General features: G+C 38.2%; 1 protein-coding gene across 1 annotated transcript in view; it reads left to right on the top strand.

Annotated features, from left to right (window-relative positions):
* ACSS3 (acyl-CoA synthetase short chain family member 3) overlaps positions 1-24,346 on the top strand; it is a 147,854-nt gene that overhangs the window by 74,782 nt on the left and 48,726 nt on the right. The window contains exons 6-9 of the mRNA XM_026864053.1: positions 2,148-2,228; positions 2,313-2,408; positions 15,065-15,216; positions 23,274-23,377. Of these exons, the coding sequence (XP_026719854.1) occupies positions 2,148-2,228; positions 2,313-2,408; positions 15,065-15,216; positions 23,274-23,377 (433 nt within the window). The remainder of the gene's footprint in view (positions 1-2,147; positions 2,229-2,312; positions 2,409-15,064; positions 15,217-23,273; positions 23,378-24,346) is intronic.

The raw sequence follows: 24,346 nt of genomic DNA, 5'->3' as shown, positions 1-24,346 counted from the left end.
AGTGAAAACTAACATAGGGCATTCTTTGAAAATGTTTGCTTTCAAATGTCAAGTAGTCTTTATGATCTATTTTTAAAAAATCTTATTTTAAAAGCAAATTTTTGATTGTTTGCTTAGTACTTACAATTCTCTTTTAAAATGTAGAAGGAAAGCTGAATATAATTTTCTGGCAGTGATCTTACTGCTGCAAATTCAGAGACAGTATCACATATCCCTGGATATGGCAGTGCTTAGACTACTACTAGAAAATTATTTAATGATGTGGTCTATAAAGTTCAGAAACTATGGGGAGGTAAAGGGAAAACAAACATCAGATGTGCTGAGAAAAGTGTCGTCTTCTTTTACCTTGAATGTGGGCACTTTAAAACAACATATCTATATTGGATTATTTAATTATATTGTCAAAAGGTCCAGGACAAGATCCTTTATTACAACAGGTGATTTTTTTGACTGTTAGATTCAAAATATAGTATCTCAGAGATACAAGTTCTCAGAAGTTTACTTCACTGTGTTAGCTTTCCGGAGAAAAATATAGAAACCTCGAATGAATCACCCTTATAAGAGGGAGATTGTCAGCTAGCACTAAGCAACAATGAGTAACTTAATGAATAAAGTAACTCTTTTGTTATGCAAGTAAAATTGCTCACTTGTGACCTTCATAATGAAACTTCTGTTAATCTCACAGCAGGGACTAAGTTAAAAACTGAGATTAACAAAGGCAATCTGATTTCTGAAATTTGTGAAGTGTTAGTCGCTGTGGTGATCTCCATCTTAATGATTTAATGTGTCTCCACAGTCCCTTGTTTCTTGGACGTGGACTGAAAGTACCTATTTCATTCTGTTAACTACATAAAGAGAATGTGCCGTGTCTAGCACAGACATGTAGCTGCATTGCAGTGTCTGCACTGTAGAATTTGGTTCAATGAATCTCATCTGAATTTTAGGTTAGGACATCAGGGAATAGTTTTCTTAATTCTTTCTTTAGAAGCAATGTACTGGAAGATTATGAAATATATATTAAATGTACAAATACTACAAAATATTACAAAATTTTTCCTATTAACAGCATTCCGTAGCTCTTTTTTGGCTTACTAAGGTGCATGACACTATTGAGACTTTCTCTGATTTTAAAATCCCTCTTTTAGACTGAGACCGAGATGGTATTCGTTTTGCATTCATATGTATACTTCAGGCCAGATATTAAACCTTTCAAAAGTGGACATCTGGTTTAAGCCAATTGTCCTGGTTCAGCTAGGATAGGGTTAAGTTTCCCCAGCAGGGAGGGGGAAGGGATCTCCAGCTGGGTTATTCATACCATGCTGACGTCAGGTCCGGCATGGCAGCGCAGGAAGCTTTCCTTTGTGGCTTTTGTCGCGGGCAGCATGCGCGGCGGGCTGGATGTGTTCACTGCGGTATTTCTCTGTATATCTTTTGTCTTATTTATTGTTATTACTGTTTATTGTTGTTATTATTGCTATTGTTGTTGTTCAGATTGTTATTTATTACACTGTCGTATTAAATTTCTCCTTATTTCAACACCGGGGTGTGTGCCCTACTCGGTTTGAGGGTGGGGGAGGGATAACGGCAATGTGGTCTCCGGTCCTGGCAAGGCCTAAACCACCACACCAATTTTCTGACATCTTTAGAAAGAGTCAATGCAGAAGTAGGGATACATTTCAGGGAGTAATTCACCCCAGTTATTTTAGGGATTGGCTACTTCACAGGTGCTCTTCTTTTCCAGTGATGATACAGAAAGTCTATGCATTTAAAAACTTGCTTAGCATTTATATGTCCACAATTTAAGTGAGGTAGATATTCAATCTGTGTATTGTCAGTGTATGTTGACTAAATAATCATATATCTGATTTTAATGAGACAGTTCTAGTTTTGTTAGTTATCTTTTGAAAACTATTGTCATTCAGGCCTTGGATTGGGTTTTTATGTTTGTTTGATTGTATGTTTGTTTGTTTTCCAAAATTACTTCTTCAGTGGGAATGCTAGCACAAGCATGTACTTGTTGGAATGATTCTTTTTTTAAGTGAAAAGTATGTGAATTAGATTAGTGCTAAAGCCCCAAAATTTCACTGAAGACAGGAACATCATTGCATCCCTCAAATTATTTTAAATACTAAAATTTTCTCATTTAGGGTGTTGTCAGACCAACAGGCGGCTATGCAGTTATGCTGAATTGGACAATGTCAGCTGTATATGGACTCAAACCTGGTGAGGTAATTCTGTTTAAATGTCATGTAAATGTTTTTGAACTCATCTTAAAAACTCTTCTCTATATTTATGTTTTTATTTCATTTTAGGTGTGGTGGGCAGCTTCTGATTTAGGCTGGGTTGTTGGCCATTCCTACATTTGCTATGGGCCTCTCCTTCATGGGAATACTACAGTTTTGTATGAGGTATGATCTGTTCTAAAAAGCCAACCTTTGAAAAGGTAGCATCTCCTCCAGATGATGATCCTGATGATCCCATTTATGCCTGTCTATTCTTCATGCCTGTGGAGGTTTGAACTCAGCCGGCAGCCAGATGCCACATGGCCGGCCGTTCACCTCCCCCTCCCCCCTCTGGTAAGACAGGGGAGGGACAAAAGAAGAGAATTCGTGGGTTGAATAAAAAGAAAGAATTTACTAAATATAACAAGAGAACAACAGTAACAATAGTGAGTTCAAAAAGAAAATGGGTAAAATGCAGCAGTGGCTTACCAAATGCGATGACCCTCCCCCACGGCAACAATACCGACCGACAAGCAGATGGTGAGCCCAAGAGAGTGAGAGGCCAAGAGCGAGACTGCTCACCTGGGCATAACATCACATGGTATGAAATACTCCAATGAAAATTAACTCCATCCTGGTTGAAACCAGGACAATGCCACATATGTTTTGTTTACGTTTTGTGTATATCTTCAGTGTTTATACTTTCCCATCTATTAGAGTTATTCTTAAGGAAATCTCACTTTATTGTCCATCAAATTTCTCTACTTCATCTGTGTGACTCTTGATGGTCAGCAGGGCAAGGAACTCCAAAACAACAGACCTAGAAATGGCAGATGGTGGAGTGTACCTGGAGTGTTGCTGAGGCTTCAGCCACAGGCCATTAGATTACCTTTACTATGGATCTAGGAGAGGATCTTATGTTTTGCATGTCTGGAGATGACAAATTCTTACCGGGTCTGAGTTGGAGGCAATCGGGAGCTTTATGGTCCGATCCAGAACTTTTAAGAAGACTTGTCTCTTCTTTCCTCCGTCTACCACTCCAAGGCAGCTGAAGCCAAGACTTCTTCTTGAGGGATGAAAGTCAGTGGGGTGGAGAAGAATCTAGTCCAATTAGAGTGGTCTGCTGCATCCTAACTTTAGTGCTCAAAAAAGCAGTCATGCAGCCTTTTATTGTTATTTTTTCAGAAGTTATTGTTGATTGTCTAATCTCCAGGTAGGAAGATACGGTATTGCTTGAACCATCTTTATTCTTCAGGAAGTGAATCCAGTATCTATCAGTGACAGTGAAAGACACTTTATGTAAAAGCACTGACATTGTTAGCTGTTAAGCATGCTGAGACTTGATGTCTGTATTCACCTGACATCAGGAATTCTGAGCATGTCCCAACTCCTCCAACACTGTGCAGCATGATGCCCACCTAGTAATTGTTCTGTCTTTTTTAAATGGTCCTAGAGGCAGAAGTTATTTTAGCTCTACCATTGTGGCATGCTATAACCTCTGTTGATTTATAGTGGTAGTTAGAAACATGTGAACCATTAAAGGAAATCCAATGGTAACAGAGCATACAAGAGCTGCAGAAGTGTAGTGAATGTACTGGATACTGAGGGCATGAAAAAGCACATGAAACAAGCTTTGATGACACTGTGGATACAGCAATTGTCAGGGCACCATATGCACATAGTGCTTCTGGAGCAAGGGAGTCAGCATTATATGGTGGAAACTTACTGTTTTACAGACCATCATAGGTGCAGAGGTTCTGCGTAAGGAAACAGATAGTACGATTAAACTTCATCTCTCTTCCTGCTATTACACTGTACAACTGAAGATAACCATACTAGAACAGAATTGGATTGTTACTGTTTTCAGCAGCAAGCATTATCAAAACAATCCTTTGGTGTTTGCACAACCAGTTAAGTTGGTATTGGTTGAGATGTTGCTTTGCTGTTATGAACTTACTGCTTGGTGGGTAGCTGGTGCTGGGATTGTGCCTGAATTTTGAGTAAATATGTTTTTGAATCGTAGGGATACTGAAAAAGCATGGACAGTTGTAGTAAGTTGAGGTTGCCACCAAAATTGTTTGGATGCTGCTGCACCAGGTACTACAGAACTGACTATGGCTGTCTTGGAAGTCAGAAGTATACTGCTGGAAATTCACTCTATAAGTTCATAAGTGAGATTCTCACAAGCAGAAGACACTTCTTGAAGCAGGTCAAGGATCCCCAAGTCCAGAAAAGCAATGGTCATTAGGGGTGCATCTACATGATATTTCAAATTACAGCAGTAGTGCAGTTCTGAAATAACTCCTCTGGTTGTGCTTGCTTATTGATTTGGTTCACAGAGTGGTTTTAGACATATGAATGACATCTTTACAGAGAAGGCTAAGACAGAAGCTTTACCACTTGGGATAAAAGGATAGGATCCAATGAGTAGGACTATACTGTGAAGTTTTCTAGAACAAATGGAAAGTAAATACACTAATGGAAAGCTTTAGATCTGTCAAGAGCTCCCACATTATTCTGATGTACTTCTTGTGCTATGCAAAAGGGCCAAATGCTCTGTGTGACTTCACATTTGCTAATGACAGCTAGATTGTTCTGACTTTCAGATGCTCCTTTATTTCTCCCAAGCTTTTGCTTCTATCCTCTTTACCAGCCCTATTTCTTCTGCTGTTCCACCTTTATGAACAATATCTTTCTTATAACCTTATTAAAATTATTCATCCTTTCCTACTGCTGCATTTTGCAGTAGTGACAACTGTTGCATTGGCCTCCAAGAATATTGAGCAAGGGACAACCTGGAGCTAGACAGCATGTCTCTGAAAGGCCCGAAAATTCTCCAACAGATGCACCACCCTGCTTCTGATGTCAAACCTGCTGTAAAGTGGAAGAGGACTGAAAAAGAGTGCTGCATTCAAGTAGATGAAGACCATGTTCTTGGTCAGGTGGGAAAACCGTGCTTCAGAGGTGGCACAATGCATGTGCCACTACTACAGAGATCTTGAATAGGTCTTCAGGGGAGGGGACAGCACTCCAACAAGCCCACTGCTCAGGAGGACATCTGCCCCCTTAGTTCCAGACCACCAGTCCAGGAGAAAAGTCCAGGGAAAAGTGTGCCTAGATTGCTGCTTCTATATGCCTGCAACCCTCAGAGGACCACTGTGAGAAAACATGCTGAAACATTCCTTCTCTGCAGTGGTCCAGATGCTTGTATGGGTATGTACTCTTTTCCTGTACATGTATTGAGAGTGGGACTGTGTTTAGGAGGTTTCTGGTAGAATTAGGGCACTGGTTGCAGAGCTGTGGAAAGATGGTGTAGAGCTCTGGATTGATTCTGAGAGCTGCTGTGCCTTAAGAGATGATTCCCATGGGGCTGTGAACTGTGAGGGAAGTTCTGTGGAGCAGCAAGCCTCACCAGACACCACCTGTGCCATCCCAGCTCTGCCTGTGTGCCAGGCACTGTCCTGGCAACTGCATAAGTCATGGATACAGTATGCCTTAAGAATAGCCCTCTGAGGCTTCTGCACAAACCCCAGCCACACTGTCTCTTTCTCTCCTTAAATGCAGTGTATAAAGGACCTACACAGTGGTGGTAGCAGTGTTGCTACTTCTGGTCATGTGTAAGACCTTGTCCCTGCCCTACAATTCAGGATGATACCATTTCTTTGAAGTGCAGTGGTTAAGGTAGTGGCCGTTGGCAATATATTATCTATTGCTCTGCCTCAAGTCACACTCAGAAAAGGTCATAAAGGGGAGGATACTGCAGGCTGGGGTGAGGCATAGTTGAATTAGCCAGGTTTACCCAAAACAAATGAATTGAGTGCAGCAAGGGAGAGTGTGAAAAACACAAGTGTGGAGGAGGAGAAAACTGAGAATGGAGAGAAGTATTGGGAATCAGTTCCTTTTTAATTACTGCATAACATTTGACAGATTGAAAGACGTTAATGTCCAGTGGCATTCTTCCCATCCCACACCATGCACTGAATACCTGACAGTTGATGACTGTCTTCAGTGAAGGAGCAGACAAAGGGCATTGCTGGATTCCCCACCTGTGATGAAGAGAGCAGAGAACTCTGTATACAGGTCCTGCAGAGCTCTGCTCAGTGTTATAATCTGAAGGAAGGTCTCAACGATGCCCTCGCAGATGGTCAGACTAAATGTGATATCCTGAATTTGCAGGGTTTTGGAAACATTTGCACAGTGTCCGTCCCACATAGCCCAGTGTCTTTCAAATGACCAAATGCAGATTGCTGTTCCATTATGCATTTTGTAAAGGCACAGTTAAATTAGGTCTCTGCTGCACCATTGTCAGTGTGGGGCACAAGGGTATGCAGTATCTCTCATGATGCTCATTGGCATTAAGGACATCATGAATGATCTTGTCCCTTCTTGATAAGAAGGCACTGGCATATGTTTTCATTCTGTGACCAGAGATATGGAAGATAGGCAATATAGAAACTTTATGGTGGAGCCTACTGGTGATCTTTGAACTGACATGCTGCTGTCATCTGCATGAAACTAATGAAAGGGACAGCATGACACTTCCTAAAGAGAAGGCCCTTCAATCAAGGGAGCAGAGATCTGTAGGATAGTTTTCTGTCAGAGAACTCTGAGATGCATTTTTGGTCAAGTGAACAAGGCTGTCTAGTATAAAATAAACTTCAAATAACATCTAATGGAAGAGGTAAAGAGCATTAGGATTAAGTAATTTGATCTACTAATCTTCTCTAATTCACCTCACTAGCTATGCAAACAAAGTCTGTGACACCATATGTGCGTGTGTTCACGTTCACATGGTACTAAGTTTATTTTTACCAGTGCATGTAGGAAGAAGATTGATAATCTCTCATACAACAGCAGATTGTGCATAGGTGACACCCGTGTATGTTGCTTTGTACAAAATCCTGTTTATAATTTTTCTAACAGAACTATGTGAAATAAGGAAAAAAATACAGTGTTTAAAAGCAAAGCAAGTCTTGAGGTCTTACAAATATGGAATATGCTCTTGTCTTTGTGGTTAACTTTTAAAAATGTTTACTTTTTCTTCTGTTCATGGAAAGACTGTGGGTAGTGTGTTAAGTTGTTCTGTGAAATAGAAAATGAGCTTTTGTCAGGATGTTTTTCTTCCATATAATTTTGTGATCTGTAGGATCTGAGGCAAATAATTTTGGTTTTTGGCTTCTAGGCATTGGATTAATTTTTCAGTAATCTCTCAGAAAAGCAGGTTTTCAAAACAAGTATTTTTATTAAATATTAAAAGACACAAAGTAGTAACAACAAGCACAAGGGTTTTTTTTCCCAAAGTGGCTAAGACAGAGAAGGTCACATGCCTTAATGCTCCCAGGCAATCATTGCAGCAGCTGGAGAAAACTTAAATGTTTATTCTTAATTTGAATCTCAATGTACCTTCTGTCCAGATAAAGTTTACCGACTTGCTTACTTTCAGTGTTCATCATGATAGCTTGTGATTAATGCATTATTGAAATACATGATGCAGAGAATATCTACAGTGCAACTATGGCAATAAAAATCAGCCATTCATTTGGGTATTGCTTATGTTTAGCTTTTTTTTGAAGAGTCTCCAATATGCTAATCTGGTGGAATCCACTTGCTTCTGTTAATTTAGAAACCATCTCACTGTGGAACTTCTGAAAGCTTCTGAGTCAATGACAATTGTCAGGTTGCTGATTGCAGGAGTGATGCTGGTTCTTTGTGCACATACAAATTCTAAAGGACGTTAGGAAGCAAGGTTATTTCTAACACATTGCAAATTAAAAAGTAACAAGTAGTTTTAAAAAGAGTAGGAAGGTGTTTGTTTAAAAGCAGTGAGACAAAATCCTAGGAAAAGAAAAAAAGGCAGCATTTGAGAGGAACAGATAAGTGAGATAATTCATTAAACTCATGGGGTACACTCTTTTGCAGAAAGGATTCCTTAATAACTAAATATATGTGGAAAATGGAGTATAGTAAATTTACTGCAGTTTATTTGTTCAAATACATTTGTGTAAGATGAATAAAAATATCCAAAAGAACTACCACTATATACTTGTGTACTTGAGCTTGCAAATAACTCTGGATGCAGAGATGGATTCATGATGTTCTATAGTATGTGTGTGCATACTGTACAGCTGTCCTGTAGCTTTTGCTCATGCCAGAGGTCATGCTTGTGAGATTCTTCCTGTGTGTTGTTCGTTTACGTAGGGCAAGCATGGATATATCTGTGAGAACTCCAAGAGGGCCATTAAATAATTTGGCATTGATTTCAATATTTTGAGTTGTCATGTAGACTCTCGATTAATTACTTACGAAATAAAGAGATCACTACGGTGTTCTTTCTGTTGCATATAAAAAGTTTTGATCATTTGGTCATACATATGTGTTCTCATATGCAGATGAGTGTTCATAAAAGGAAGGCTACATGATATGTAAGCATACCTGTATAAATAGTAATCTCTTTTCTCCTCATGTACATGACTGTTTCTTACATTTCTAAGTGTATTTAATCATCCAGTTTTCATTTGATTTATTCAGCTGTTCTATCCACTAATCAAAAAATACAGCTTTGGTGTTTTTTTGTTTTTTTTTTTTTTTTTTTTGTATTTTAGAATCCTACTGTATGAATAATAAGGTCTTCTTTTAAATTCCTTTGCTTTTTAATGAAGAAATTTTGGAGGCAGTGAACACATAACATGCCTGTTCAGAATGTATGAACACTAAATGTGTGAGTTCAGCTGAAATTTGGAGAAGAAATTGAGCTCTTTTCTAGGCTGATTTTATAACTTGCACAATTTACCTGATGTTGGATACTTTTCAAACCCCATCTCAATCTTTGTTGTATCTCCAGATGGTCAGTATAGTTCAGGTATACAATTTTTGGGGCTTTAGTGGCTTGAGGGTCTCTACAAATAATTAAACAGAGACCTCCAGTTACAAATTACTTTCACTAGAAAAAATGGAAATAGTAACAAAAAGAAAAAGTAGTTTTTAATTCCCTTTCAAGTTGAATTCTCTTACAAAAGAGTTCAATTTTCTAGTTTCTCTGAAAAATCCCAGTGATTTCACACTAGACTAATAGAATTTTAAGGCTGGGGATCACTGTGGTTGACTTCTCTGATGTTCTGAATAACAAGGAGCAAAAACTTCACCCAGTAGCAGAAATGCACATTTATAGAATCAAATATCGTATTAGCTCAAGTATTAAATTACTATGATCTAATTAATGTTTAAACTCCTAATAGACGTTAATTAGATTTTTCATTCCACGGGGATTAATTTATCACCACCACACTAATTAAGTAGAAGAGGGAAGCAGTGTGAGAAAAATGGCAGCTTCTTGGAGATAAGGAGAAGACTTTGATAGTTTTGTAGAAGCTGGTTTTGACCACTGATACACTTGGCTACATTAAAATTGTTGCATGAATTTGGCAGAAGAGAATCACTAGAATAAATACTGCAATGAAGAGGTTTTCATTCTAGCAGGTGTAGAATAAGATAAGAAAGAATGAGGAGGAAAGTGATGAGTTCCATCAGCAGTCTATGTTACATAGTTGTCTTACAGTGAAGTTTTATCTCTGTGTGAATGCGTGGGGATCAAGATGTTATTGTCATTATAAAAGCACCTCTGAATTTAAAATGTGTTGGGTTTGGAAAATAAAAAGAGTAAAAATTCTATTTCTTTAACAGTGAGTATTAAAGAAAAATCAGAGTTAATATCTGGTTGACCTACATGTCTGCTTTGTGAATTTTGCTCTTGGTGAGAACATTATTAAACAGTAATAGTACATTTCCCATTTTTCTTTCTCTGAGATGCCACCAACTGAGTCTTCAGACAGAGTTCATGACAGCAGTGTGATCTTTTTGAGGATTAAAAATGGGAAGAAAAAGAAGGCTTCTCTACATGGCGAAAAAAATAAAGTTGACAAAGAGGAACAGCGTATAATTTTCCCTCTTCTCAGAAGACTGTCTTAACAGTGAATATTCATAAATTTGTAGTAAAAGTTTTTCCTAAATGTTTGCCTAATGATGAGTTTTGGGTTAGGGAGTGTAAGTATGCTGTTTAGGTACGGGGGCAGAACACCTCATCCACTTTGTCTAGGGACAACCACCATTGAATATAAACTGTGCTGACTTCATGCCCTCACTTCTTCAATTGATTTGTTTATTTTTAAATTACTTAGTAGGTGACAACTTGTCATTCTAGCAACTGCTATGGAAACTATGTGCTTTTAATTTTTAGGTGCTGTGACACCATTGTCAGGAATGTGAAAACAGTAATGAATTCCTTTGAATACAGTAAGGTTTGTTTAGATTTTTAATAATCTGTCCTGGATTGTTTTTCTCCAAAGCATGACAAACTTCAGCTATATATAAGCTAGTTGAAGGTTCACAGCCCACTCTGGGTTGCTCTTGCTAATAGGATTGCAAGCTGTAAGTAACAGGGCAGCATAAAGAGAAAGTCTAACTACCACCTGTGATCCTGTGATGTCAGGAAAAAGGCAGCATTGTAGTTCCAGTTCTTGGGACTTTGAACTGGAGCTAGGATGTGGAAGAGGATGCCTATGCTTGCCAAGGAGCCATGCATAAGAACTTCATTTGGGTGATATAGAACAGAGAAGGAGCTATTGTTCCATACAGAGCTGTAGCAGGATGTTGCTGTGAATGTGGAGCCTTCCTCACAACTCTCACTGGGTTCCTTCCAGTTCCCAGCAAATCTGCAGGGTATGCAAATCTGCTGTTGCAACAAATCTGCAGGGTACACAACAGCAACAGGTTTAAAATTACTCTCCTTTGGCACAGTTCTTGGAGGCATCAGGATTTTCTACAGTTCTTGTAAGCCATTGTCATTAGCTTACAAACCAGGCACTGTCTCTGAAGTTTGCCAGTTTTGTGATCTTTCTGCCATCATCCATATTGTTAGTATTTGTGAATTCAGTAGGATGTGTCATCTCAAGTCCTTAGCAGAGGCAAGGTCAGCAGCAGAAGGATTAATGTCTCTGTTAACATATTCTTTTGAATCCTGATGTGTCGGGAATTTGTGTGTGCTTTGGTGTCAGCAGGTTTTAGTGTCAAGGAGTTCTATGTTTAATATCTGCTATGCAGAGGGAATTTCTTCCTCATAATTTTGAATTGATCTTTAATTGCAGATCCCCTTGTTGCTAGGAGTCAGATGTATAGGGAATTGCTGTGCTGTTACTGATGCATTGTGGTTATTTCATTATAGCTCCTATTACATATCTTTTTCCTCAGTTAATACATCCCGGTGGCTTCTGACTTTCTCCATAGAGAACTCTTCTATCCTCTTGATCATTCTTGCTGCCTGACTATTAATCTTCTTTCATAATCATGTATTATCCATCAACACATTCTGCCTTAGGATGTCTGCTCAGCTGGTAGACGTCTGATAAATTACATGCTAAATCTAGGTACTTCCAGAAAGATGTTCCTATCTGTCTGTCTGTCTCAGAGTCTCTTGGTAGGTTATTAAAAGAAAGTCTTTTCTACTTGAATCCTCCTAGCTGATACAAGAAGTGTCTGTTTCTACTTTTCTTTTTTAAATTAGATGAGGCAGATCACTCTCTTTCTGACTGCCATGTTCTTGTTTACCACACTCTCAGTTCCTGCCAACCACACATATTATTGCCAGTAACTTCTAAAATAAATTTTCATCTCCAGTATTGATGCAAATTCTGAATAGCAACAGGTCTTGATGAACCCTGTAGAAATCCAGTGGAAGTATCTCATTTGCTCATAGTACCCACTTGACTCAGCAATCTGTCAACATATTCTGAATTCAGTTACCTTGTGCTTTATGGTTTGTATTACTAACTTTTTAAAAATCAAAATTGGATGTGGTAATAAGCCTCTCATGGCATATTGCATTACTTCTTAAAATTTTTGTATAATAAATGAGAACTCTCTTTGATAATTTTATTTGTATTTTTGTGGCTCTGAAATTAATTTGCACTGTCTCGGATTTGTTTTGCTTATGTCAGTTTTTGTTTATGCATTTGCTAAACTGTGAATAGCTGCCAAGGCATCAGGGAAGTTTTTCTGCAGAATCAGTAAGAATATTTTACAGCTGGGCCAGATTTTTTTTTCCTAAATGAATATTTTAAGTGTCACCTTATTCTTTGAGTATTATTTCCTATCAGTTGTCAGGTGAATTTTCTGTTTCTTTCCTTCCACTGTTTGTGTTTTATTTGGTTTTGTCCTAGATCTGAGAATGGTACTTCTCCAAACCGAAGCTGCTGTAGCTTACTGTGACAATATAAATACCAACCTGTCAGAGCCCCTGCATGCCTACCCACACACTCCTGAAGGTTTAGCTGCTTGTGTTGAACATGTGCTCACGCGCAGGCTTGCTGGGGGTGTGAGGTAAAGGCACGACTGTGATGTAGCTCAGGCAGGGACCGAGGGTGAGCGCCTAAGCATTAATCACCTTCTGAGGAAGGGGAGGCTCCTTTCAGCTCTTCTCAAAACTCACTATTTTCCTAGTGGTCTGATCCAAGGTACCTGGCTTTGAACATCAGCAGCCAAGCCCATAGGAAAGAGTGGGTATGTATGCTCAGGGCCAGATAAAACCCTTTTATGGGCTTTGGACATTTCCGTTTGTTTTGTTAAAACTAACAGCCTGCATTATTACTGGCAGGCTAACCAATTTCAGGTTGCTCCACAGCTAGTTTTTTTGCTGTTTAAGATGATTGATACTAGTTCAATGGCATAATTAGTGAGAAATTTATGGAAATTTAGAATTTTTCAGAGTCTGAGACCATTTGTTTTAGCATTAGTTAGTTATGTGGGATTGAACTCCTAACCAGACTGTTACAGATCTGCAGGTATAGTGAACATTATAGGGAGATGACATCGACTTGAATAAATAAGTTCCTAAAGAAATATTGGTGAACACAGGAAAGATGTGATGAAGAAGTCTGCAAGGATGATGCTTAAAGACAGTGTGGTGAAAGATTTTTCTTTGGGAACTGTGTGTTATCTGACAGACAAAAGGACATAACTGACTTTTTCAGCAAGCAAATAGCATACTTTTGCAGGTTTTTTTGGTAATTCAGGATAGGCTATTAGCAAAAAGAGGACTTTTGTTACTGGTGGTATTCTTCCCTGCTACTTTTTATTTTCTCCCCATTTGCTTCTCACTGCCTGCTTCATCCTTCAAAAAAAAAGAAAAAAAAAAGGGTCTTTTCATTTGTGCATTCTGGTATGTCTTGGTTTTTGGTTTTGGGTTGTTTGTTTTTTTTTCGTTTTCTGGTGATCCTCTGCTCCAGTACTTGTCTCACCAGCAGTATCTCACCATAGGGCTGCAAAGCTAAATGTTACATACCTCAGAGGTCCTGCATTCTTTAAACCTGGCAGATGGTTCATCAGTACTCTTGCCAGTGTTCAGGCACAGCTGGATGCAGAGCAAGCCTTTGGAAGACTGTAGTGGAGAAGGCAGATGGGAGAGAGGGAGAAGGAAGAATTTCTGTGAGCTTGCATCACAGCCAACGTGCTGCTTTTTGTGTTGGGATGGGTCAACTAACTTGATTAGAGTGTGTTTTCATAAAGGCATTTACTATGTTACTACTGCCTCACTATCAGCATAAAAATACTGAATTTAGTAAATTCTTGAAGGTTTTAAAATGCCTCTGTTCCTTTTTCATCTTGGTAAAATAAAAAGTATTAAATTTTTATGCCTTTTTTTTTTTTTTTCCCCCACTGGACCTACTAATCTATTCCAAATTTGCATTTATACAAGGATGGTGACTGTATGAATTTTCTTGTGACTGGTGGGTGAACTGCTGTAAAGATGGTGATGCTTCAGTAGTGAAACTTCCTCTGTGTGTCTTCTTGCATAAAGCATTGACAAAGCTGTGTTTGCAGTATGAAAAGAATGTGTCTCTCCTAACTTGTGTGCTCTGTCAGTGTCCATCTTCCAAGTGTAGCCTTTCTAGTGAAAAGGTCATGGCAATACCTGTAGAGCTAAAGCTCGTTCTACATTGACATCATCTTTCCATAATTTTAGAATATGTGTGGAGCAGTTCATACACTGTGGTTAATTGCATACAGCAAGATTGTGATTATACGATCCTGTGCCAACTACTTTTCATACTTGTAGCAACACAGAAAATTATTTTTTATTATTTTTTGTTATTATTACTTGCCATTGGACAGTTTTTCACATCTTAGTACTTCTGTTTATAATTCTCCTGATTAGGCTCCCTAGCTCAAGACAATCTTTAGTTTTAAAAACCAACCACAAACCAGCCCACAGACTGGTAGCACACTAAAACAGAAAAAGGATCTGGTCTTCATGTGGGCAGCAACCCACAAAGGTTCCAAGAAGCCAGTTGTAAGGAGCTAAGTGGGAATTATTCCAGAACTAGGAGGAAATTACTAGGTAAGAAAAAGCTGGCATTATGTCCCGTAGGGCTGTGCATGGGGATATAGCTGCAGTGTCACTGTGTCCAGAGACTTTTTGTTCAGTGGGACTCTGGGTGTTTTACAGGTTGCTTTGTAGTAGGGTGGATGTAGACATGACTCCCTCTGCTGCCAGCATAATGACAGCAATTTGTGGCTGTCTTTTCGTTCACATGTCTGTTTGTCCTATTTTTTTAAGTAGCAGCTAGTATGTGCTATGTTCATTTGAGAGATTGTGCCCAAGCCTTGTGAATTTATTTCTGCAAGTGAATACACTCACAGTATTATTATTTTTAACAAAACCTTCTTTAAAGTCTTACTTGAAATTACTTCTGTTGCTGTGCTACCACTACTGTTATGTGTTCAAGCCTTGAACTGTCAAAGAATTATGAGGTATTTTTATCCTGTGACATTTTAAATTGTTCTCTCCATAGGGGAAGCCTGTGGGAACGCCAGATGCTGGTGCCTATTTCCGTGTGCTAGCAGAGCATGAAGTAGCTGCCTTCTTTACTTCACCAACTGCAATTAGAGCAATTCGTCAGCAGGACCCTGAGGCAGTGTTGGGAAAGCAGTACTCCCTGAAAAGGTGAACTAAGGGTACACTGGAAGCAGTTTCTTACAGAAACAGGCTGGATGAATCAAGAATAGCAGTGTCTAGGGCTTTGCCCACCTCTGTATAGCAGAATTTAAATGTATTCTTGACAATCTAGGTATACATGTATTTGCTTGTAAATTTATATTGATAGTTTGGATGAGATGAAAGCTGTTAAAAAGATCATGACTCTAAGGTTAAGTGCTCTTAGCAAGTTAGGAATCCTTGCTCAACCTTAATTTTACTCCACTGTGTTTATATGCTGTGATACGGTCTTGGATTACATGACCCTGTACTGTATTCCCACATGACCTCTCATTTCATTGCCTGCACAGGCTCTTTAGTGTTTGTTTAGTCAGCAACTAGTCAGTGTTTTATCTCCCCATAACATAGTTGCTGTTTATAGTTATGTGCTCCAAAGATTGAGTTATTTGCTGTCTTGTACTGTTTTTAAGGTGTTTATCAGTATACTATCAGCATGCTTCAAAATCACAACTGAGTTCATCCTCACAGATCCCCTGTGAGATGGGAGAGGGGTATTTGTGTTTTGCAGATGGTAAGCTGAGGTGCAGAGAGATTAAGGTCAAAGTCTTCTATTAGTTTTGAATATCCAGTTTGAGCTGCTAAACTACCACTGTTTCAGAGTTCTTAGCATTATATAGTTAAAAAGTGTTATTAGCATTATATTAATAAAATGCCTCTCACACTGATTGGCATCTTTGAGTGTTTAGTCTTCTGGAGACCAGGTTTCTGTATCTTACGGCAAACATTCTAAAAATGATGTACCATATCTGATCTTGAATTTGAATAATTTGCTCAGCATCAAACAAGGAATGTGTCAGACTGTATAGGCATTATTCAGTTGTAAAAACATCTTTTATCACACTTGTCCAAAGAGAAGGGAAAGATAAAAAGCCATGTAGCTTCATTAGACCTTCACATTCTTAATTGCTCTGGAAAGTTTTATTTATTAGTAAACTGGATTTGCTCCTGAAGTATTCATTACAAGTTCATCATTGCTTTCTTCCATCTGTTTTGAGTTCTATCATCCATCCTTATGCCTCTTTGAAATGGGAAACAAACTCATTTGAGACCCTAATGTACTATTCTTCTATGATGTTTATTGACAAGAAAGTGATTCATATGCTAGAAAATTTAATTGCTGTTCCTTAGTATTTTTTAGGCAATGAATAAAATGACTTTGTCTTTATATATTTCATGGAGAATCTGCTAACCTGCTCTGTAAGTTGTCACATTTTTTGGCCAAATGAGAAGTTCAGATAAGAGTCTCCTTTTCAATATCATTGCCCCAGATATAAAGAGATATTTCATCATTCCTATTCAGTGCATAGTTAATGAGCTTCTCCATTTGTCTGCAGATTTAGTTATCAGATATTTAAATAATAAAAGCTTTGGGCCATGTCATTTACTGGTACGTATAAATGTTCTAGCACAGCATTTAGTATCTAGTAGGTGCAGTTAAGAAATGGAGACCAACAGGTGATTTAAAATTTCCATTCTAGGAAGATCCTTGCTTTTGGGCGTTACTTGGATGGACTTTTCCATCCAAGGTCAAGGGAATTCTATCTGTTTCAGTTTGAAATCAGTCTTACTTTTAGTTCATTTACTTGATCTATGATGCTTTCTTCTCTGTTATATGGTACAGAATCTTTGAAATGAGATGTCTTTCTGCTACCTGGGCTAAGATGTATCCTTAGTTACTTTAGAAACTCCAAAACACATATCAAGGAATGCAGTCCTGAGAAAGGGTTCTACCATGTTACATTTCATTCCTGAAAAATTCTATTAAAAAAAAATGATAAAGATCAATGTCACTTTAAAAAAAATACTGTTAAAAAAGATGATTACTGATAAGGTACAAAGTTGGCAGACAGTGCCAGCTTCCAGTATACAAAGGAGTACTTGATTTACAGGAGTAAATTGAATTATAAGCAGACTTGCGTTCTTTGGAATTTACATAAGTCAAATAAATTTCTGTTTACATGAGATTTCCAAAGGTTCTAGTGTGTATGCTTCAAATTCCTTGTTGGCTATTGGAGTCAAATCTTGAAATTTGTTTGCCTTTGACACAAAACATCACCTGTGTTTTAAACATGTCTCATGCTTAATAGTAAAAGAGGTGTTTAACTTATACTACTGTATGATAAAAACCTTGTTCAACCATACTTTGCTAGAGGATCTAAAGACCTGGCTTTTGATAACATCCAGTGCTGCTGAGCAAGCTGTCTGATCATATTGCTGCCTGTTCTGTTTGAAAAACAAGTAACATCTAAATTCTGCAACCCTCATATCTGACCTTACTCTGTGCAACTTTTAGAATCTGTTCTCATCTTCAAGAGGTAACTCTATAACACCAAGCCATTAACTCTTCCCATATTTGGAATCACATTTCATCCTTTAGTTGATATAATTGTTACGAACTGCTTAGGTCTTATTTCCAAATGATTGACAATTGACAGTTTTGCATGAACTAGAGCAACAACTCAAAGATTAGGTTAACATATAAATACTAATTTACATTTGGTGTCCCATAGCCTAATTGTCTTGCTTTACTTTGTCGGCTGTGAAGTTCTGTCATTTTATATCAAGAGAATCTAGAGATTCTCGCTAATTCCTCTGATACCAGGTATTAATGCACTTGCTTTAGAAAAAAGTATGAGACTGCATAAAAACTGTGCAGAAATAATGAATATAAATTAGATTAGAAACACCCATTTTCTGTCTCATAACACAGGAGCAAGAGGATGTGAAATTAAAGTAGGAAATTCAAACCCATGAGAGCGAAATACTTTCTCATATAATTGATGTCTCACAAATGCTGCTGGAGGATATGTGATCAAGACCCAGAATTTAGGACAATTGAAGTACATTATGTAGTTCTGCCTATTACCCCCTACTCGGTGCTGCTGTAGATCATGTATGGCCATTGCTGTTGGAGTCCTGAGCTGTGTGCATGAAGAGCCTTTGTGGAGCTACCCTTCACCCACCCTGTGAGAAGGAACTGAGCTGCAGTTGTGTTCTGTGTCTCTTTTGACTCTGTCACCCAAACCTCCACTGCTTGGATTCTCATGACCAAGGTAAAATCTGTTCAGGAAGGAAAATGAACAAACACATCGATGGAGAGAATTCAGAAGACGTGAACATATTATTTATTTATTTTACATGTTTAAGTATCTGCAGTCTCCAGGTACATTAAGAATTAGTAAGAGTTCATTATTTCCAGTTTATGTTAAAAAGTGCAGATAAAGCTTCCTTGCTGTCTTTTCAGGAAAAAAAAGGTTATTTAATGTGATGGTGATAGAGTTTTTCTTTGCCAGAAAAAATCTGGTGTATGCATTCCAGAATTAAAACCACTTCTGTGATCTGTTAATTTGGAAAAGTGCAGCTCATATTATTACCCATGCAAACACTTCTGCTTTTGGGAAGTGGTTTGGATATGTGGTTTCTTTTGTGTTTGGAGTGACACCAAAATGTACATGCTGTATTGTACAATTTAGATTGTGTCAGGGACATTAGGGACCTTGATCTGTCCCTGGTGATACTTCAAGTCCACTCTGCTGGACTACTGAATAGGTCCTAAAAACTTGATTGCGCCGAATTTTGTGCTAGGAGGGTAAGTTTTCAGAGCAACAGTTTAGGACATAATTTATTTAACAAGTTTTGAGATCTTTTGTCGCCATTAACTGCATTGCAGTCAGTGATAGATGATTGCAATAACAGGTGAATTGACATGGTTTGAAGTTTTAAGTGGACTGTTAAAAAATTGTTCAATGGGACATTTTATAACCTTTTCCCTCTCTCTCGCTATACTGTTTGATAGGAGAAAATAATTCCATAGTTCTTATACTTTGCTAGGCTTGTGGCACTTTGCTCTGATATTCTTTTTGATTGTTTTGTGCTATGAATTTGCAAGAGCTAATCCCTCTCCTCACAACATAAAGTTGCTCTTGAGCCTGCAGATTATTAAATCTGATTATTAAAACGGGCACTTCAGAAGATAGTAATTCTGCTTTTGCCTTAGAGGATCACATGATGTTTTAACTTTTTCATCGTCTTTTAAGTTCTTGGTGTTTTAATAGCCCTGTTTTTAAAACAAGGACACTTAACAGAATTTTTCATTAGCTTGTAAAGTTAATGAATTCATAAATTGAATTTTTACATCATAGCTGAAATCTTCTGTTTAACATGCCTGATTACAGAACATTCCATACAATGTAAATAGAGCAGTGCTTAACAAGAGTGCTCTGCATGTGAACATGAGTCTTAAAAAAGTCGTAAAATACATACTCATGGTTTTCACTTATACAATATTTTGTTCTCTATTATCATAAACTTTTTAATGTGTTATAACTTCCAGTTAGCTATTAACTGTAATTATCAGCAATGGCTTGTGCTTTACAATAAAAAGCATTCAGGTGCAAGATACTGATTTGGGTCACACTCAATGCAATAATTATCTTTTAATGTGGGAGACGGGCTCAGAAAGCAGTTTACCAAAGTGAGGTTGTATATTTATGAGCACAGAAAACTATGTTGAATTGATGTGAAGGCTGCTTATACATTTGTTCCCCAGTCTTCTATTCCAAGAAAGAAGCCACTCTAAGCCATCTTGGGGTGTCAGAAAGAGGGTTGGCTGAAACGCTGTTATGAAAACAAGGAAGTTGAATTATTTCATCTGCATATTCAAGTTCAACATGGTAACATTGTTTCAAGGTCTTCTGACATTCATAAGTTTGTAAATAGATGTGCAGTAATTTAATTTTCATATATCAGATATTGATATGGCTACCTCTATGACTGTTACTGCTGCTTAGTTCACATATAAGACCATTCTCAGGTTATTACATTTATCTGGTGCAGGGGTCCCTACGTTGATGATTATAGAGTTCCTAATATCTTTTGCTGTGGAAATTTGTTTTCCTATATTCTATCTATGGATCTGTAAATGGATCTAAAAGACAATAAACTCATCAAATGTTTTCAGTCTAGGCCGAGCATCACTGTTAAATAAACTCTCTTCAATTTTGTGGCACATGGATCATTGCAATTCATGATGTTTCATCCCATGTTTTACTCACATTGTCTCCAGATGTAGCTTTACTCTGTACATTATCTTGCCTTTCATCTACACAGCAAGTAGATCACTACTCCTTATTCTGTGAGAGGTTGCCTTTTATGCTAAGGGAATATGCCTATCCTCTGGAGAGAAAGGGAGTGTGAATATTCAAAGTACGCTTTTTGGTTTGGGCAGCCTTGTTATGGGATGTCTGTGGTCTCTAAAATGAGAAGTCAACGTCTAGGTTCCCTCTTAGAGGTATTCCCAGTTCTACGGTCAGACAGGCTAATCTGTGCATTTCTCTTCCTCATTTCTGACACCCTTGAGTTATTTGCTCTGATTTTTCTCCTAATTTCCTATATTGCTTTCTGGATTTCATCTACATGGAAAGATGAATCTCATAGTTTCCTTTCTAAATTACACGCCTCTGATGTGAAATTTGTTTCATGCCCACCATATCTAAGAATTCTTTCTTTTTGTGGCCAAAAGTCTACAGGTTTTCCAAAATCAATGCAGTTTGTGTCCTTTGCTGAAGGACAGTCAAGTCCTTTGTTCATTGGTTGTCTTTGTTTATAATGGACTGTACGAAGACTTGAAGTGAAACAAAATGTCATTGACATTGATCTGGCTGTGGTAGAGTGCTGCAATCCTAACAAGGGAACATTTTTGGAAGTGTTTTTAAACCTAAGGTCTAATTCTCAGCCACATGAAGCTCCATTCATATCTTTAGGCGTTCTGTCATCTCAGAAGCCTTAAAGATTGATGCAGTATTTGGTAGTGTGTGTGATTTCTCTTGGCATGACAGACTGTTCTCGAAATGTTTAGTCGCTTGTAGTGTGAGTATACCTGTACACTTTCACTTGAAGAAAGAAGGAAAGAGGTTATTTGCTAGTGAACAGAATTCTTCTGTTTCTGATGATTTTTGATTTTCTGATTGATTTTGATTTTCTGATCTGATTTTCTGATGTTTCTGATCTGTGTTTGCCTCTTATCTTTCCTCAACTTTTTAGGTTTTAAATTACATCTCTGGGTAAAATTAAAGTGCTGTCTTTGGTTATATGCCAACTAGGGAGGATTCAGGAGAGGGAAGTCATGAGCCCACCCTCTGCAGCTATTACAGAAGACAAGCAAGTTCTTTGGTCTGTGGTGATAGGGCATGTGTGTGGCAGCTTTGCATTCAGAATTTACATTATATATTCATCCTGCCTCGTGGCAGAATTACACCTGCTGGTTACAGTCATTGACATGGCTGAAGTGCTTCAGATTGCCACACCAGCCTTCTGGGGAAGGAGAATTACAGTTGGCCATTCATTTTCATCTGTATATCGTGAACCTGAATTAAAAGTTCTGTGTTTCTACCTGAAGAGGATTGTGTATTTCTTTGCTGGAGGTGTGGGGGCAAGATCGTAATTGATTCTTTTCTTCAGTATCTTATTAGGTTACAGTGTCTGGCCAGTGTCATGAGTACCTGTGACTATAGAATAGAGTATTTCAGTTCAAAGTGACCTACAATGATTATTTAGTCCAACTGCCTGATGATTTCAGGGCTGAGCAAAAGTTAAAGCATGTTATTAAGGATATTGTCCAAATGACTCTTAAACACTGACAGGCTGGGGACATTGATCACCTCTCTAGGTAGACTGTTCTAGTGTTTGATCACTCTCTTGGTAAAGAAATGCTCCCTAATGCCCAGTCTAAACCTCCCCCTGGCACAGCTTTGAATCTTTCCCATGTGTCTTATAACTGGATACAAGGGTGAAGAGATCAGCACCTCCATCTCTGCTTCCCCTCCTTAGGAAGCTGGAGAGAACAATGAGATTGCTCCTCAGCCTCCTTTTCTCCAAACTAGACAAACCCAAAGTCCTCAGCTGCTCTTCATAGGACATTCCTTTTATCAGCTTTGTTGCCCGTCATATTATTCTTAAATTGTGAGGCCCAGGACTTTAACAGGGTCTTAAATTGCTCGTTAGGATATAGGTGTAAAAAACCTGCTATGACATGAGTAAAGTTACTGTGTAAATTTTGGATCAAAACCTTAGCATCATGCAGTAATGTACAGTAATGTCTAGCTTCTGCGTACTAGTAGTCCTGTTTAAGAAAGCTACCACTGACATAGCGGACCTTGTAATTCTAAACAGCGTGTGAAGTGAATTTGTAATGCTTAATGAAGGACAGTAAAGTGTGATCAAACTTCCAAGAAAAGATCCTGAAGTTAAAGTCTATGTGTGGGTTTAATATCCAGTTATGTAGTACTACCTAATTCAGTGGTACAAACGTGCAGATCACATCTGTCAGGACTGCCAGGTGTTAAATCTCTTCTCTGCTAAAGTTGGCTATGGAATATCCAGTCAAATGAGCTGAAGTCTAGTACTGCATTCAGGGACCCAAGGTTGCTGAATGTTGTTGTGGTTGGCATTATCTAGTATATAGCCTGCCTCTCCACAGGAAAATGGCTTTATGTCCCATTGTTTCCTCCAAAACTCATTTCCAAATGCCCATCAAAACTCAACAATTCAAGAAAATATTAAAATCTGTTTAAATGGAACATTATTACCAACTTAAAACTAAGTTATGCTACAGGTATTTCCTTTTAGTTCTGTTTATTTCTTTGCTAATTTTTCTGGTATCTTTTTCTGACCCTTTATTTCATTCTTATGTTTTTCCTAACATCTATCTAGTTCCTGTGTACAGATAATTTAATTATTTTTTTACTTCCATTGACAGCTGCTTGCCTCTGGTCTCCCAAGGTCTTTACAGTCAGAAAATAGAGCTTCTTTTATATGTTGTACTAAGTAGCATAAATTAATATTGCTAAGATTCTAATTGTTCTTTGGTAGGAAGGAGCATACAAAGAATCCTCCCTCCCCATTTCCCTTTATCTGGGACAATGATCAGAGATATTTATTGAATTTGTTATCTTGTTTTCCTTTCCCCAAGCAGATCAAGATACATACTTTTTTATTTTTATTTAAAGGTTCAGAACGTTATTTGTAGCTGGTGAGCACTGTGATGTGGACACACTAGAATGGTCAAAAAAGGTTTTCAAGGTACCTGTCTTGGACCACTGGTGGCAAACTGGTGAGTGGTTTAAAATACTGTTTATAAAATATGGTGAGGAGATATTTTCAGACTTCTTTCACAAGGCTGCAGGTAGAACTGGTTTCACTTTCCATGAACATTTAAATAGCAGAACCAAGTGTGAAAATAAAAATTCAATTTTTGTTATTTTGGACGTGGTCTGAAAAGTGATTTCAGGGTATATTTAAAACACATGATTTTTAAAAGCTACGTAGAAAGAAAGGGTATTTTCTGATGCCTGTGCTTAAAAAAAAAAAAAAAAAAATTCCGGATGTATTTTTATATTGTTTGGATGTGTGACTGTTTTGTCAGAGAATTTGTGTCCTGGTTCAGCCAGGATAGGGTTAAGTTTCCCCAGCAGGGGGAAGGGATGTCCAGCCAGGTTATTCATACCATGCTGACATCAGGTCTGGCCGGCAGCATGGGAAGCTTTCCTTTGGGGCTTTGGTTGCGGGACGCATGCGTAACGGGCTGGCTGTGTTCACTTCGGTATTTCTCTGTGTATCTTTTGTCTTGTTTATTGTTATTACTGTTTATTGTTGTTATTATTGCTATTGTTGTTGTTCAGATTGTTTATTACACTGTTGTATTAAATTTCTTCTTATTTCAACCCGGGGTTTGTGCTCTACTTGTGTCTGAGGGTGGGGGAGGGACAACAGCAACGTGGTCTCTGGTCCCGGCAGGCACAGCCTTCTTTGGCGCCCAACTTGGGGCACGAGAGGATTGAAATAAGGTTCAAAAAGGGACGGACCCTGACCAGAGTGTGTTGGAGCAATCTGTTGGGTGCAATTTTGTATTGTTTGATAAGAAAATGTTTGCAATGCTGGCCCACTTGCTTGTGTGGTGGGGCTGGGTTATTCCTTATATCCAGTGTGTGATCCCAGTGCTGGCGTTTATTATTGGTGGAAAATGTATAAAGGGTCTTATGTTGTTATACGGGCTACTGACTGCTTATAATGTGTTTGTATC

The sequence above is a fragment of the Athene cunicularia genome (assembly GCF_003259725.1).
Source record: "Athene cunicularia isolate RWA chromosome 1 unlocalized genomic scaffold, athCun1 chr1_part2, whole genome shotgun sequence".
In the NCBI taxonomy this organism is placed as follows: Eukaryota; Metazoa; Chordata; class Aves; order Strigiformes; family Strigidae; genus Athene; species Athene cunicularia.
The sequence above is the reverse complement of the archived record's forward strand: the minus strand, read 5'-3'. Positions and strand labels throughout refer to the sequence as shown.